This window comes from Gobio gobio (genome assembly GCF_949357685.1).
Source record: "Gobio gobio genome assembly, chromosome: 22".
Lineage (NCBI taxonomy): Eukaryota > Metazoa > Chordata > Actinopteri > Cypriniformes > Gobionidae > Gobio > Gobio gobio.
In genome coordinates, this window is record NC_137118.1 from 4,551,534 (window position 1) to 4,569,035 (window position 17,502).

The 17,502-nt window shown below is 36.9% G+C and overlaps 1 protein-coding gene across 3 annotated transcripts in view; it reads left to right on the plus strand.

Annotated features, from left to right (window-relative positions):
- The window catches only part of robo3 (roundabout, axon guidance receptor, homolog 3), a 214,961-nt gene that overhangs the window by 154,378 nt on the left and 43,081 nt on the right, over window positions 1–17,502 (plus strand). For all 3 annotated transcript variants that reach the window (XM_079804829.1, XM_079804831.1, XM_079804830.1), the window contains exons 3-6: window positions 4,387–4,544; window positions 8,048–8,168; window positions 8,261–8,399; window positions 9,785–9,912. In XM_079804829.1, coding sequence (XP_079660955.1) covers window positions 4,387–4,544; window positions 8,048–8,168; window positions 8,261–8,399; window positions 9,785–9,912 — 546 coding nt within the window. The remainder of the gene's footprint in view (window positions 1–4,386; window positions 4,545–8,047; window positions 8,169–8,260; window positions 8,400–9,784; window positions 9,913–17,502) is intronic.

The window sequence follows — 17,502 nt, forward strand, 5'->3', positions numbered from 1 at the left end:
AAAGAGGGGCGCCTAAATAGCCAGCGCTAATATCTGCCTGTTCTGTTGTCCTGCTTTGGATTCATCAACAATATATATTCATTCACACATGCTCTGAGAGCTTCATTCATCAACGCGAACTCTCCCGCCCTGCCGTGATGACATTGTAGCGACATTAACGCAGTAATTTAGATGTAATGGCTGTACATTATCCATCCTAAAGTCAAAGCGTACACGCTGATTCACTTACGCCCACCTAAACGCATCCTATGCACCAATTATATCTTACCCATAATTAATTTTAATTCCAGCTGGTGTCGGGCTGTTTTTTGTCCATCCGTGGCTTTTCAGTCTGTTTCGGCTGTAATAAATCGTGCATTATATCGATCCATAGCACCTCTAAAGATTTGTGACTGTAATCTCGAGGACCCGGCGCAGAAACACTCCGGCTCCTCTGCTCATCAAGAGGTATTAGGGACCTTGAGATAGCATCAAACTCTCACTGACACGCTGGCGCTGCTGAAGGACAGCCGCTGTCCCCAAGCTGCAAACCTTGACTGTGGTGCCGTCGATCTATTATGTGCATGACAATGATAGATTTTTGCAGATATGACTAATGTCTTGCATTTAAGTGCATATTAATAACACTCATACGCATTTATCTTGAAATGCTAATGTATAATGGAATAATTTGAAGGACATTGAGACTTTGAGACTGAAAAAGTGTTGTTTGTTTATATATATATATATATATATATATATTATATATATTAGTGCTGTTGAATTGATTAATCCTGATTAATCGCATCCAAATTAAAAGTTTGTTTACATTATATATGTGTGTATGTATTACACACACATGCATGTATATATTTAAGAAAAATGTGTTATTTATACATAAAATAGTTATATTTATATATAATATACATTTATATAAATATATATACAGAATGTACATTCAAATATTTACATGAATGAGTGTGTATTTATATATACATAATAATTATACATGGTACACATCACAATCGATTTGACAGCACTAATATATATATGTGTGTGTGTGTGTGTGTGTGTGTGTGTGAGTGTGTGTGAGTGTGTGTGAGTGTGTGTGTGTTTGTGTGTGTTTGTGTGTGTGTGTGTGTGTGTGTGTGTGTGTGTATGTGTGTGTATATGTATTTATGTATGTGTACATATCATTTTACAGTGCGTGCGTAATTATTATGCAATTTGATATTCTGATCATATTTTTCATATTTAAAGCATATTTTAAGAATTCCAAACCACTTCAGTCTTAATAACTACTATTCATTTTGTATTTAATCATTTTATATGTGATATATAATTGTTAAGGAAGGCTGGGAGGGAAAACAGAGGGAAAAAAACTCACAATTTTATTTAAAAACAACAAATGTTATTTTGTGTTGATTTTGGTGGCTTTAAGTGTTACAAAGTGATTAATGTGAATTATTTTTGCAGATATAAACTGCTTTTCAATTAATTCACAAATGCTGAATTGAGGCCGACAGAGTTTTAAGATGATTATCGATGCCACCACTTGGACCGTTTTAACATGCAAAATCTTTACCCTATCATCTCTCTAGTCTCTATAATTAATGAATCATCGTTAGGGCGTGATGTGCATATTACGATGTAAAAGCTCAACCTCCGCAGCTTCAGAAATCTGCCTTAATGTTAGGAAGTGATCAAAAAGTTTATATAACGCTTTCAGCTGAACCAAAAAAAATTAAAGTTCTCTCAGCTCTCAAACTTTTTAGATTGCGTGAGTTTGAGGAGACGTGTGAAGTGGTCAGGCTGAGATAGAGGGTGAGAGAGAGCATGAACGAGCGAGATGGGAAGAGAGAGAAATGACTGCCTTCGGACTGTTATCAGTCCTCTGTCAGTTCGGTTGGATTACCGAATTTGGAAAGGTTCAGGGCAGTCAAGAGAACAGAACAGAATGAGAAGGCAGGCAGATAGGACAGACATTGTCAGAGAGAAAGCAAATTAGGCAGTAGGGATAGAGATTCTTATTTGGGAAAGTATGTTTGCAAAAACTAAGACCTGTACTGTCCCCGTATACACCGATCAGGCTTAACATTATGACCAGGTGAAGTGAATAACACTGATTTTCTCTTCATCACCTGTTAGTGGGTGGGATATATTAGGCAGCAAGTGAACATTTTGTGTTAGAAGCAGGAAAAATGGGCAAGCGTAAGGATTTGAGCGAGTTTGACAAGGGCCAGATTGTGATGGCTAGACGACTGGGTCAGAGCATCTCCAAAACTGCAGCTCTTGTGGGGTGTTCCCGGTCTGCAGTGGTCAGTCTCTATCAAAAGTGCTCAGAGGAAGGACCAGTGGAGAACCGGCCACAGGGTCATGAAGGACCAGTGGAGAACCGGCCACAGGGTCATGAAGGACCAGTGGAGAACCGGCCACAGGGTCATGAAGGACCAGTGGAGAACCGGCCACAGGGTCATGAAGGACCAGTGGAGAACCGGCCACAGGGTCATGGAGGACCAGTGGAGAACCGGCCACAGGGTCATGGAGGACCAGTGGAGAACCGGCCACAGGGTCATGGAGGACCAGTGGAGAACCGGCCACAGGGTCATGAAGGACCAGTGGAGAACCGGCCACAGGGTCATGAAGGACCAGTGGAGAACCGGCCACAGGGTCATGAAGGACCAGTGGAGAACCGGCCACAGGGTCATGAAGGACCAGTGGAGAACCGGCCACAGGGTCATGGAGGACCAGTGGAGAACCGGCCACAGGGTCATGGGCGGCCGAGGCTCATTGATGCACGTGTGGAGCGAAGGCTGGCCCGTGTGGTCCGATCAAACAGACGAGCTACTGGAGCTCAAACTGCTCAAGAAGTTAATAATGGTTCTGATAGAAAGGTGTCAGAATACACAGAGCATCTCAGTCAGGGTGCCCATGCTGACCCCTGTCCACCGCCCAAAGCACCAACAGTGGCCCGTGAGCATCAGAACTGGACCACGGAGCAATGGAAGAAGGTGGCCTGGTCTGATGATCACGTTTTCTTTTAAGTCACAGGACTTAAAGGATCTGCTGCTAACATCTTGGTGCCAGATACCACAGCACACCTTCAGGGGTCTAGTGGAGTCCATGCCTCGACGGGTCAGGGCTGTTTTGGCAGCAAAAGGGGGATTAACACAATATTAGGTCATAATGTTATGCCTGATCTGTGTATTCTGGACTAGAGTTACTCTGTCTATTAGAAAACTAGACTGTCTTTCTTATTTCAAAGTAACAAAAATAATGTGTATTATGCATCTGGGATAGATTCTGCATAAAAACATGCCATTAAAATGCTTTGTGTTTTTATTGGCCTTGAGCACCCTTGGATAAATGCGCAGAGTTGTCTGTGGTTATTGTTTGCCCTTATATGGAGATGGGCGTGTCTTATGATAATTACCACCTACTGACACATGCTCCCCTCATTTAGAATAATTCATCAACAAGCAATGAGGAACAAATTTCTCCTGTTGTGAAGCCGACTGAAAGTTTCTGTGTGAATAAGCAGCAGGCAATTATTAGCGCGTGAAAAAAGGAAAGGTGAAATTGCCGTTTTATCAAGATTCAATAGGATTTTGCAAGCAGAACTTCAGGCACTATTTAGTGTCTGCTGCCTGTTTCAGTGTTCGAGTTCAGTCTGTTCCCTCTGGCTAAAAAGGGAACTTTAAATTCCCTCTCTCTCACGCCTTACAGACTAAAACAGGGTCCTATTTCAGTGGATTTATTTGCTGTCTGAGCTCTGGATATTGTGTTCTGAGTGAGAGAGCCGTAGTTTGGTTCCCTTTTGGATCTGATCCAGCGCAATATCGAAAGCCTTCCACTTCATACACTCTATCTGAACGCAAACCTTTCGCTCTGGGCCACAAACACCAATTGGAAACGTGCAGTTGATCGAGCACTGGCCAGATTACAGTATTGGCGGAGCCTGATAAATGGCAATAAAATGGAAATCCAGATTGAGAGGGGAACTGATATCATCAGCCCCAAAGGTGAAGGAAGGTCGATTGAAGGATATTTGAGCTTGTGGTTATTGCATGTGCTTTTTTTGGTGTGTTTTGCACACACCTTCCTTTTCTGTTTGTGACATTTTTTGCCTGTATCAGTAACAAAAAAATGTGGTTTCGCCAGCGTCTAACTGATTTAATTATTCATAGTCATGTGTTAGAGGAAACAATGCATTATTTATTACTCCGACATGGACAGTGAGCAAATTAAGACCAGAGGGAGAGGGGGAACGGCACAACATTGCAAACAAATTAAACCAGGAAAACCAACGAACAAAGTGATTTCATAGCAAAAAAATTAAATAATACCCGAATGCCTCTGCATAGCACGAGTTATTTATTGTGCTCATCATTCTCATCTTTTCTTCAGTTCTCCGGGATGATTTCCGACAGACTCCCAGTGACGTGGTGGTGGCAGCAGGAGAGCCGGCAGTGATGGAGTGCATCCCTCCACGAGGACATCCAGAACCCACCATCTCCTGGAAGAGGAACAACGTGAAAGTGAACGACAAGGACGAGAGGATAACGGTGAATGTTATTTCATGTGTTCGTTCGTACTTCCTGTTCACAACTGTTTTCAGCATTGATAATAATCATAAATGTTTCTTGAGCAGCATATTAGAATGATTTCTGAAGGATCATGTGACACTGAAGACTGGAGTAATGATGCTGAAAATATATTCAAATAGAAAACTGTTATTATAAATTGTAATAATATTTCACAGTATTACCGTTTTACTGTTTTCTTGATCGAATGAATGCAGCCCTAGTGAGCGTATGAGAATTCTTACAAAAACATATTATTACCGACCTCAAACCAACGGTAATTTAACATTTTCCATATATGTATAATATAAAAATATTTGTATATTATATACAGTAACAGAATGGTGCACTGGAGGCAAGCTTGATGAACGCAAGTGCAGTTTAATATATATCCCAAGTGAGCAAACCATGAACGGAAACAAACGATGACCTTGACTAGAACCAGACTAGACTTGACTAGAACTGACTTGACTAGAATCAGACTTGACTAGAATCAGACTTGACTAGAATCAGACTTGACCAGACTTGACTAGAACAGACTTGACTAGAACAGACTTGACCAGACTTGACTAGAACAGACTTGACTAGAACCAGACTTGACTAGAACCAGACTTGACCAGACTTGACTAGAACAGACTTGACTAGAACCAGACTTGACTAGAACCAGACTTGACCAGACTTGACTAGAACAGACTTGACTTAAACAGACTTGACTTGAACAGACTTGACTAGAACCAGACTTGACTTGAACAGACTTGACTTGAACAGACTTGACTTGAACAGACTTGACTTGAACAGACTTGACTAGAACCAGACTTGACTAGAACCAGACTTGACTAGAACCAGACTTGATTAAAAAGAATTTGCTAACAGCAGTTTACAGGAACAATACTCGACCAGGGAACAAGGTAAACATAAGGGCTTAAATACAAAAAGGCTAATGACTAAACAAGACACACCTGTGAACAATCAAGACAATCAACCAATGACAGAACTGAACTGAGAACACATGTCAAAAACAACCAATGAGAACATAACACATGAGGACAAGAGAATCACATGACAATGGAACACATGGCAGGATCAAATGACAAAACCAGGAAACATGACAGTGAACATAACCCCAAGCACATCGTGACAACACTGAACAAAATTATACACGCAACACTTGTTTTTGCCCCCATTTTTCATGAGCTAAACTCAAAGACCTAAGACTTTTTCTAAGTACACAAAAGCCCTATTTCTCTCAAATATTGTTCACAAGTCTGTCTAAATCTGTGTTAGTGAGCACTTCTCCTTTGCCGAGATAATCCATCCACCTCACAGGTGTGGCATATCCAGATGCTGATTAGACAGCATGATTACTGCACAGGGGCATAAAAGGCCCGTCCACATTTAGCCAGAGATTTCCCTATCCGATCTTTTTTTTTTTCTTGTTTCAAGAATTATCTGCGTACACATGAGAGCAATGAAAACGGCCAGTATATATGCCAGACCAGTGTGTGGCGCTATAATTCTGCCACAGAAATACACTAAAAACGGAGAAGAGTTGTGGCTAGAAGGGCAGCAATGGTAGGAAGTGAGGCAAAATCTCACAATAAAATAACAATAAATAAATGTGCTACTTACCAGATGTGTTTTATTAACGCCTACAACTACCCCAACCCTAAACCTACCCTTACAATAATGCAAATACAGTAATTAAATGGTGCAATATTGAGAGCGCATGCACAGTGTCTGTAGTTGTATCCCTTTCTAGTCTTTACCGTACGGGACGTGGTGTGATAACATCACCGTTTCACAAAATATATACGGATTGGCTGTACACACGAAAACGCAACGGTGCTGTTTTCAGATTTATCCACTCTGGGACCCGGTTTTAAAAAAATATCGGTTTCAGGCTCCCAAAACGCCGGATCCGTGTGGACGAAACGCTGAAGCGATACAACATTTTAACGTATACAGCTAAACGCGTCTCCGTGTGGACGGGGCTAAGTGTATTGGGGGGTCAGAAAACCAGTGAGTATCTAATGTGACCACCATTTGCCTCACGCAGTGCAACACATCTTGATTGTGGCCTGTGGAATGTTGGTCCACTCCTCTTTATAATTTTGTTCAGTGTATATTAGTGCTGTCAATTGATTAAAATAATTAACTAAACATGATTAATCACACCTAACATTAAAGTCTTTAATATATTTCTATATTGTAATAATTTCACATTTAATCTCCAAAACAACGGAAACATAAAGACAGTATATTTTAAATATTTGATCTGGGTAGGAAATATACAGAAATTGAAGTTATCAAACACTTCACAGACTTCACTGCATAAAGTATAAATTAAATATAGATGAATCCTTGGTTACACTTTAGAATAATGGTCATTAGTTAACATTAGTTAATGTATTAACTAACATAAAATAACCATGAGCAGTACATTTGTTACTGTATTTGTTCATCTTTGTTAACGTTAGTTAATATAAATTCAGCTGTTCATGGTTTGTTCATGTTAGTTCACAGTGCATTAACTAATGTTAACAAGATTTTAATAACGCATTAGTAATGTTGAAATTAACATTAACAAAGATAAATAAATGCTTTATAAGTGCAGTTCATTATTAGTTCATGTTAACTAATGTAGTTAACTAATGTTAACTAATGACCATTATTCTAAAGTGTTACCGAATCCTTATTAAAGCTACAAAAGTTCAGTCAAGACTCAAGAACGGCGAGTGATTTCCTCTGTTTTTTGTTCTTTGATGAACATTAATGACGGACAGCAGCTGGTTTATTAGGCTACTGTCACTTTAAGAGCTGACACACATGACAAGGATCTCTCTACGGTCATTTAAGAGTTTATTTAAGACTGTGCTTAATGCGTTAATGCGCTTATATATACAGTTTATATACATAAATAAATTAGGGCTGTTTTTATACATTCATTTTTATTTTCTTATTGACTGCATATATATATATATCCATATAAAATTGCCAAAGCATTCAAACAAATTGATTTTGCATAGAAATAAAAACACATGCATTTGTGAACATTTTGTAAAACAGGTTCACAGAGGACATTACCTTAATAACTCACACAAAGCACTAACAACGAAAAGGAATTTATCTTTTGTTATCACTCTCTCTGTTCTCTCAAAATTACAACACCGACCTTTTATTTGTCTGTCTCTCTCTCTCATTGTCATTCCTATGACTCTGTTATCAACCTCTTGTCTAAATGGGCTATTACAACACTTTTCCTAAATGTATCAGTCTGGCTGTTCTCTCTGTCAAGTGTTTCATAAACAACCAGACTCGCTTTGCTTCAGTATTTATGGTTTTCCTGAGCCCAGAAACCGTGTTCATAAAACATCACAGCATGTTTGACTTCCATTGGGGACCATCTCAGTTTTTAGTGTCTTTTTCCTTTAGATGTTTTATAAATGCATACCCCTGACAGATCTTAGTGTTGTTTTTCCTTACAGATCCGTGGAGGGAAGCTGATGATCTCTAACACACGGAAGAGCGATGCAGGAATGTATGTGTGTGTCGGCACTAATATGGTTGGAGAGAAGGACAGCGACCCTGCTGAGCTTGTAGTCTTTGGTATGATTGTAGTTCTACTTTTTTTCTTTCATTTTCTCTCTCTCTCTCTCTCTCTCTTACACTGATTCTTTGGGAATCTCTTTCTGCTGTAGAGCGGCCCATGTTTGTACGCAGACCTGTGAATCAGGTGGTCCTCGCTGATGACACGGTGGATTTCCAGTGCGAGGTTCAGGGAGACCCGACTCCCACCATACGCTGGAAGAAAGAGGAAGGAGAACTGCCTCGGGGAAGGTGAGACTAAAATGCAATGAAGTCAAATGAAATGAAAAGAAAACATGAAATGAAATAAAATAATAAAATAAAACGCAATAATGAAATGAAATAAATTAAAATAAAATATATTAAAATAAAATATAAAAAAATTAAATTAAATTAAAATTTACATTTACATTTAGTCATTTAGCAGACGCTTTTATCCAAAGCGACTTACAAAAGAGGGCAATAGAAGCAGCTAGAGCAGTCGAAGGGCAACAATATCAGCAATATCAGCAATGAATTAAAATGATAAAAAACGAATTAATTATTTTGTATTATAATAATGAAATGAAATAAAATAATAAAATAAAACGCAATAATGAAATGAAATGAATTAAAATAATAAAATATATAAAAATAATATATAAAAAAATAAAATTAAAATTAATTAAAATGATAAAAAAAGAATTAATTATTTTGTATTATAATAATGAAATGAAATAAAATAAAAAAATAAAATGCAATAATGAAATGAAATGAAATACATTAAAATATATTAAAATAAAATATAAAAAATAAATTATTTTATTTATATTAAATAAAATAATACAATAAAATGAAATGAAATAAGGAAATAAAATAAAATAAAATGCAATAATGAAATGAAATAATACAATTAAATTAAATTAAATAATTAAATAAATAAAATGCAATAATGAAATTAAATGAAATAATGAATTGAAATAATGAGATAAATTAAAATAAATGAAAATATATATAAAAAAACAATAAAATAAAATAAAAAATAAATTAAAATTATTTTAAAAAACAAATTATTTTGTATTATAATATCATTTTATGAATAATACTAATCAGACATTTTAACAACAATAGTAAACTTTTAATAATAATACATCATTTTGATGTATTAAAAATAAATGTAATTTTAAAATATTAATACATGCATACATACATACATACATACATACATACATATATTAATGATTAAACATACACACATAAATACTGCAATTATTAAACGTACACTTCTATATTTAATACAATTATTTATTATTATTATTATTATTATTATTATTATGTAGTAGGAGTGATAGTAGTAAAATTTTAGTATTATTATAAAATAATAATACATTATTATTTTAATATTTTTTATATTGTTTCACAATGAATAATTATTCTGGCAAATGCTGCAAAAATATTAAGTATATATAATATATTAAATTGTTGAAAACTCATTGAGCACTGTTAGCAGCAGATGCTAATCACACTGGAGCGTTACAGCGTTAAAATCCACTGTAGCGAAACTTTGCTGATACAGCTGGCAGACAACAGTGTGTCTCAGTTTATAGACAAAAATTAGAGAGTAACTGTGTTGTGTGTGTGTTTGTGTTTCCTGGCAGGTTTGAGATTCGTGCCGACAACAGCCTGCGTCTAACTCAGGTGAAGGCTGAAGATGAAGGCTCGTACACCTGTTTATCTGAGAACAGCGTGGGCAAAGCCGAAGCATCCGGAACACTTCAGGTCCACGGTGAGTTACAACAACTGTGCAGATGCACAAATGCTGCTTAGCTCAGTAACTCTCGCTCACACACACACACACGCGCACACACAGCAGCACATCTGACGGATTTGACAATAATTCTATTATATTCTTCCCTATGACTTTAGCATCTTTCTCACACACACTCAACCAAGCCTGAATGTTATTAACCGGAGCACGCACTCACTCACACACACACACACACACACGTGCTGGCCTTGCATTTTGCTGATTACAGGAGTGAAGTATGGCAACAGCCATTTATTTAAATCTGCCAGATGCAATTAACATAATTCCATCTGGTTAGAGGAACATCTTGCTTCATAAAACATGACTGTGTGCTCGGGCACATGCACGCATTAAGAATATTCCACACGCTTAATAGATGTTTATAGCTGCTGACTTGCTGTGAATGATTTCTCCTGACAGCTGATGGAAGATGATTCAACGTGTGTGTGTGTGAAACTGAAATATTATTAGTAGAGCTGTGTAGAAACATTGCAGGCTTCACTGTCAGACAGAAGGAATCGACATGTTTTGGAACAAGTTCCTGTTCATGTCATGTTGGAATTAGCATAGATATGAGTTTTCAGATTTGAAACTCTGAATTACAAGTTGTTGTTTTTTTTTAAAGTTCTGACTTCTACAATTTGATTATTCTAGTATCATGTAGAAACAACCTAAAGGGCTGCCTTTGCTTATATGTAATTTAATTATAAGTAGTGTTGCTTAGTGTGCAATTTGAAATAAAACAAAAGCTAAAATATAGCTGCAAGCAGCAATTATTGGGCCAAGCACAACAGTAGCAAACAAGAAAGCTAGCAGCAGACCAGCTGCAAAAATGAGTAATGACATGTGGAGACAATTTTAAGCAAAAAGGAGAGTTGAATAGAGCCAATTTCATGTTTTGTTCAGTTACAGCATCACCAAGTGGCGCAGTCCCACCACATTTGTGTCCTCAGAGTGCCCCCATGTCTAATTAAATTAAAATATCTAATTTTGTTAAGGAGTTATAGACATTTGTATTCATGAGCATATAAAAAATAACCCACACCTGAATTTGATTGCATGTTTTGCCACTTACTATGAAAATTTTGACATTTGGCCTAAAACAATCAGCAACCCGCTATGATTCTGATTTTACTATGGTGGTTTTGTCTCGATCGGACTAATGGTTTCGTAGATATTCGCGAAAGTGGTTTGTAAATAACAACGTTGAAAAAACCATAAGGCGAAACCTAGCATGTTTGGTATCGTTGGACTTGGCAAGGATTCAGGAATCTAAGGATAGGACACCCGTGAAAATAAGTCAACCAAATCAAAACCAAATGTTATAAGCATGTGAATATTTGATTTTACCATTAGGTGGCACTGGCTCGAAACTTCTCAGGCTCCTTCAAAGCATTGTGCTGATGACCCATACCGAGTTTCATAACGATACGCTAATGCGTTCATGAAATACAGCATTTTACTACAAAATACAAAATGGCCAACGCCCAAATATGGGATATTATTCGACTTGCCCCAAATCTAATGAGACCACTTTTGATAATTTTCCGTATCTCCGGACCAGTTGGTGGCGCTGCACTGAAACGCATAATGTAGCCTCTGGTCATGCTTGTGATGACCTGTACCAAGTTCGGTCAGAATACTTTAAAGCATTGCACTTATAAAGCAAGTTAAGCAATCCTTAACTTATTGTTGCCATTGTGTGAAGGTTGAATTTTCGTGCAAATCGGGTAAACTGTCTAGGAGGAGTTCGAAAAAGTAGTTTGCACTACCGAAAAAGTTATTAGCACAAATGTAAGTGCAAACTTGGACAGTTGGTGGAGCTAGAGGGACTGAGTTAGAGACTTCAAAATTGGTGTAGTTAATTTTGGGACTGTCCTCTATCAGTGTGCCAAATTTCATAACTTTCCCGCAAGCGGTTCTATGGGCTGCCATAGACTCAAGAGCGAAAGAAGAAGAGGAAACAGAAGCAGAATAATAAAAATGCAAACGGATGCAATAGGTGCCTAATTAATGTAGTGATATTATATTTAAGTATTTTAGTGAGTATTATATTAATACATTTAAATATTTTAACCATTAAAAGTGTTTTATAAACCAGTGTTGTCATAGGAACAAATATTTTTGTGAGTCTGAGGATGTCAACAGCTCAGAGTCATCTTTTAATTATAGTAATTCCAACATGACATGAACGAAACATTAATTTACAGTTTCTCTCATCACTTCCTCCTCATCTCCTCTTCCTCCTGTTACTGCCGCCCATTGTTGTTTCATCCCACTTGTTTCATTAATCACTTCTTTCATGTTCAAAAAGCAAAATTCAAATTTCCAGTCCACTCATCTCATTTTTATCCATTTTTTTTTCTCTCTCCCTCCATCCTCACCTCCATTATAGTGGGCCCATCTTGTAAGTACCATTTCATTTCATTTCTCTGCATGCGAGTGGGTGTGATTCACATGTGATTGGTCGTGTCAGGGTTAAGACTCTGCGCCGGCCATTCACTTCTGCATTGTCGTTTCCCTTCAATTTCCTCTTAAAAGGATAGTTCACAAATATAAAAAATCTGTCAGTTATTCACCCTCATGTAATTCAAAACCTGTATGGTGTTCCTTCTTCTGCAGAACAATATTTCAAAGAATGTCTCAACAGTTTTTGTTAATAAAAGTCAATGGGCTCCAAAACAACACTGAACCCAAATTACTTTCATTGTTTGGACACAAAAACACAGAGGCTGCATCCGAAATTGCATACTTCCCTAATATATAGTAGGTGAAAAACAGTAGAGAGCTTCATGGAATGGGTTTCCATGGCCGAGCAGCTCATCCAAGCCTTACATCACCAAGAGCAATGCGAAGCGTGAGATGCAGTGGGGTAAAGCACGCCACCACTGGACTCTAGAGCAGTGGAGACGTGTTGTCTGGAGTGACCAATCACGCTTCTCTCTCTGACAATCACATGGACGAGTCTGGGTTTAGCGGTTGCTAGGAGAACGGGACTTGCCTGACTGCATTGTGCCAAGTGTAAAGTTTGATGGAGGGGGGGTTATGGTGTGTGCTTGTTTTTCAGGGTTTGGGCTTGGCCTCTTAGTTCCAGTGAAAGGAAATCTTAATGCTTCACCAAGACATTTTGGACAATTTCATGCTCGCAACTTTGTGGGAACAGTTTGGGGACGGCCCCTTCCTGTCCCAGCATGACTGACCAGTGCACAAAGCGTCGCTCCATAAAGACATGGATGAGTGAGTTTGGTGTGGAGGAACTTGAGTCCTGACCTCAACCCGATAGGGATGAATTAGAGCGGAGACTGAGAGCCAGGCCTTCTCGTCCAACATCAGAGCCTCACAAATGCCCTTCTAGAAGAATCCCCATAAACACACTCCTAAACCTTGAGGAAAGCCTTCCCAGAAGAGCTGAAGCTGTTAGAGTTGCAAAGGGTGGGCCGACTCCATATTAAACCCTACGGATTAAGAATGGGATGTCATTCAAGTTGGGGCGTCCCAAAACCTTTGGCAATATAGTGTACTTTTTTAACGACCGTGAAGTAAAGTAAGTACCTACTCAAGAAAGTATGCAATTTTCGGAAGCAGACGGAGACAGACCAACGAAAGTCAAACAGGTTTGGAGTGATTTTTAGATGAGATCCCTCTACATACAGAAGTAATGAGGGACTATTCTAGTCCAGCTCATTAATTCAGATATGCAGAGCAGGGTTTCATTGTTAAAACCGACATGGAAAATGCAGGTATTTGAACTTCAGAGGCTTTTTGAAGTGTTGGATCCTCTGGATGTCCTTTACTGAGGACAATTGCAAAAGGTCATTATCTAGCCCAGCACACGAGTGACCTCTGTGAGGATAGCGTGATCACATTACAGAGATGCCCATAGAAAATCAGAAGATTTGAGGGATTTGGAACCGATTGTTTTTTTCCGCAATGGTTTCGTGCCGTGTGGCCCAGTCAGTCAGCTAGAACAACTCCATATTGTCAGCAGAAACCACTGGGTTTTGGCTTTGAAGCTCTGCGGAGTCACAAAGCCCACAATCATTTACCCTTAAACGTGTTCATAAATAGCATAAAATAAATACTCGCACTTTAGCCTTGAATCTTATACCACTCGCTTTGTTTTTCTTTCAAGAACTGTATTTAACTTAAGGCACAATGAGGAGTACATGTGACCGAGAAGTAATTTCCAGATCTGTTATTTCTGTCAAGGAAAACAAGTGGAACGACTATATCTGATGCTGACGGAGCACTTCAGTGATAGACCGACAGACCGACAGACAGCTCGAATAAAAGAAAGAACATGTTTTCAGAGGGAAGCAAGGGCGTTCTGCTCCATTTTAAGGGGGTAGAAAGAAACCGTCGTTCTCTGCAGGGTGGTAGTTTTCATACAACCCAACATGGGTCTTTGGTGCTTTTATTTTCTCCTTTGTTATATGTGTCTTGGATGAGATGCTTTTAATTGAAAGTTTGGGAAATTGAAAGTTTGGGAGTACTTTCAGAGCTACTCAAGCTGTTTTTAGCTTAACAAACGATATCTTGGCTCTCTTATATTGAGCTGCCCAGCAACATTACTTAAAGGAACATTTCATCACTCACAAGTTTATCATCAGGGGAAATCTCAGTTATTTCCAGCTCTTGGAAGATTTTGGGAAGAACTAATCTAAAATCTTTTTGTCAGAGAAAAAAATCTGATATGCTGAAGATTTATGCAATTGAGATATTGGAGTGATTTTTATTCTTTTTCAGCTTTATAAGATCTTGTGTTGTTCACAGTCTAAGCTGGATCTCGCAAATCCTTCATTTGTCTTAGTAACACTTTACTTAACAATAATTAGTGTTAGTGTTTAGTAACAATTAGTAACAATAATTATGTATAACGCATTATAAAAAAAGTATTATTAATGCATTAATTATGCCTTGTAATGCACATTATAATGCATTGTATGATCTCATGATATAATACATTATAATACTTATCTAGTCACTGAACACACCTTCAGAAAGTATAATGCTTTAAAACGCATTTTAACTTTGGTTACAATTGAAATGTATTATAATGCGCATTATAAATGCCTTTATAATGCATTATACACAATCAATTTGATGAGTACTTGCTTAAAAAAAGTGTTAATTTATTTATAAGAAACAATGCAAACAATCCCAGAATGCATTGCAATTAGTCCTTTCACAACGTGTGCCTTATTCAGTGCTGGAAAGCATCAGTACAACAGTTTATGTAATTAGACAAGTTTTTAGCATCAACTACTATTGCGTTCAACTTATCTTAAAAAGTAGATCCAGAAAAGCTTGATTTTGAGATTTGCGATATAGCAATTAACTTCGCTTGAGATAAGTGTGTGAGAACTCTCTGTATTCAGCGGAGAAGCCAGACGTTTAATACACACCGGGTTAGATTAGTCTTCTGTCTACTAAAGATGACGGATTGGTTTCATCATTCGCAGAACATTATGAAATAATCCACGGCGTGTGTCCTCAACTCCCCTCGTCATTTGCATGTCTAAGATCTGAGACAATACATATGATATAAATGTAGCGGCGATTTACACCAGATAAACCCTGCTGCACTCCAACAGTGCTCATTTTAAGCTGTCCTAATAAAAGCGTGTCCTATTCCCAAACTCGGACTGATCTTAGCCCGTGCACATTACTGTATCCTCAAGGGGGGTGTATTTAAAAAAGCACAAGCTCTCTCTCTCTATCTCTCTCTGAGAAACCGCATTTATGCAGATTACGCTCTCATTTTGATTATGCAGTGAATATACAGCTTATGAATTTGGCAGGTATTGCTGGACAGAAACGGCTGCTCAGCTAGGCATTGTAAACATATGCCCTGTATTGGTGTAGATAACCTGCAATGCTGTAAAGCGTTTAATCGGTTACACTCTGCAGACTGTATTAATTGCATGTAGGGGGTTTTAATTGCGACGCTGAGCACTGAAGCGTGGCCCTTCCACACTTCCTGTCTGCATCACTGTTCAACGCTGACAACTGCCTGTCATCGCGGGTCCCTCTGGGCATAGATGCCGTGTTTGAAGACATGTTTTGTTGGTGGTGTATCTGCGTACGAGTTTGCGGGTGTGTATTCACTAACCGCTAACTCTCCCAGAGGGAGCATGAAGGTGTTTGGCCCTCGCACGTGTTGTGGAGGAAACAAAGTTCCATGAATAATCTTTAGCTTTCAGCACTTTTGTTTAGTCTGTTTGGGTGGGTGACACTTTTGACCTGTCACTAACCAGCCAGCCAGCCTGGCACCTTCACAGCTCTGTCTGCTGCCATTCCATCAAATACACCATCTGGGATATTTCAGGAAGAGATGTCCAGAAAAACGTATTGATATCTTAACAGATGGCATTCTATCTATAACTTGGAATAGTTGTATTTCATTTTTTATGGCTGAGCAGTTATGTTTAACTTTAGAAGAGAAATTAATGTGTATCCCTAACAATCATTAAATAATAATAATAATAATAATTTTAAAAACAATAACAGTACATTTCAAATTATATTATTATTTATTCATATTTTTATTTGTATTAATTATTATTATTATTAGTAGTAGTAGTAGTAGTAGTATATTATTAAATATAAAGAGTTTTTTTTAATGTTATTAGTCGTACTATTATATGATATTATGCATTATATTATGATATTTAAAAAGATGTCCAGAAATTAATGTGCATCCATAACAATATATATTAACAATATCAGCAACAAAAATAATAATAATAATAATAATAATACATTTCAAATTATATATAAATTAATATAATTAAAAACATTACAAATGAAAAAAACTTTAATATTATTGTTATTATTGATAAATTACCTATTATTGTTGTTGTTGTTGTTATTATTAAAAATATAATAATAATATTATATATAATACAATATAATAATTCTAATAATAACATTAAAACCTCTTTATATGTAATAATATTCTACAACTATTGCTAATACTACTAGTAATACTACTACTACTACTACTAATGATAATACAAATATTAATACATTATTTATTTATATTTGTATTAATTATTATTATTATAAGTAGTAGTAGTAGTATATTAGTAGTAGTAGTTGTTGTATATTTTATTACCATTATTATATGTTATTATATATTAAATTATTATCATGATATATAAAAAAAATAGATATCATATCTAAACAGATGACATTCTATCTATAACTTGGATTATTATTGTTGATTTTATGGCTGAGCAGAAGAGAAATTAATGCATAACATCCTTAACAATATATATGAACAATGTCAACACCAATAATAATGATGATAATAATTGTAATAATAACAATAATACAAAAATATTATTAATAATAATTAATGTATTCATATTACATTACATTAATATTAACGTTGGTTTTTTTTTGTAATGCATTTAAAGCTCTAGCGGTTAATAAACAGATTAATAAACTGCTTAATAAACAGAAATGCATGCGTCTTGCGGAAGAACATTGCTGCAGCCGGAGCTACTTCTCTCTGTTTATATTCAATTCAATTCAATTCAAATTTATTTGTATAGCGCTTTTCAC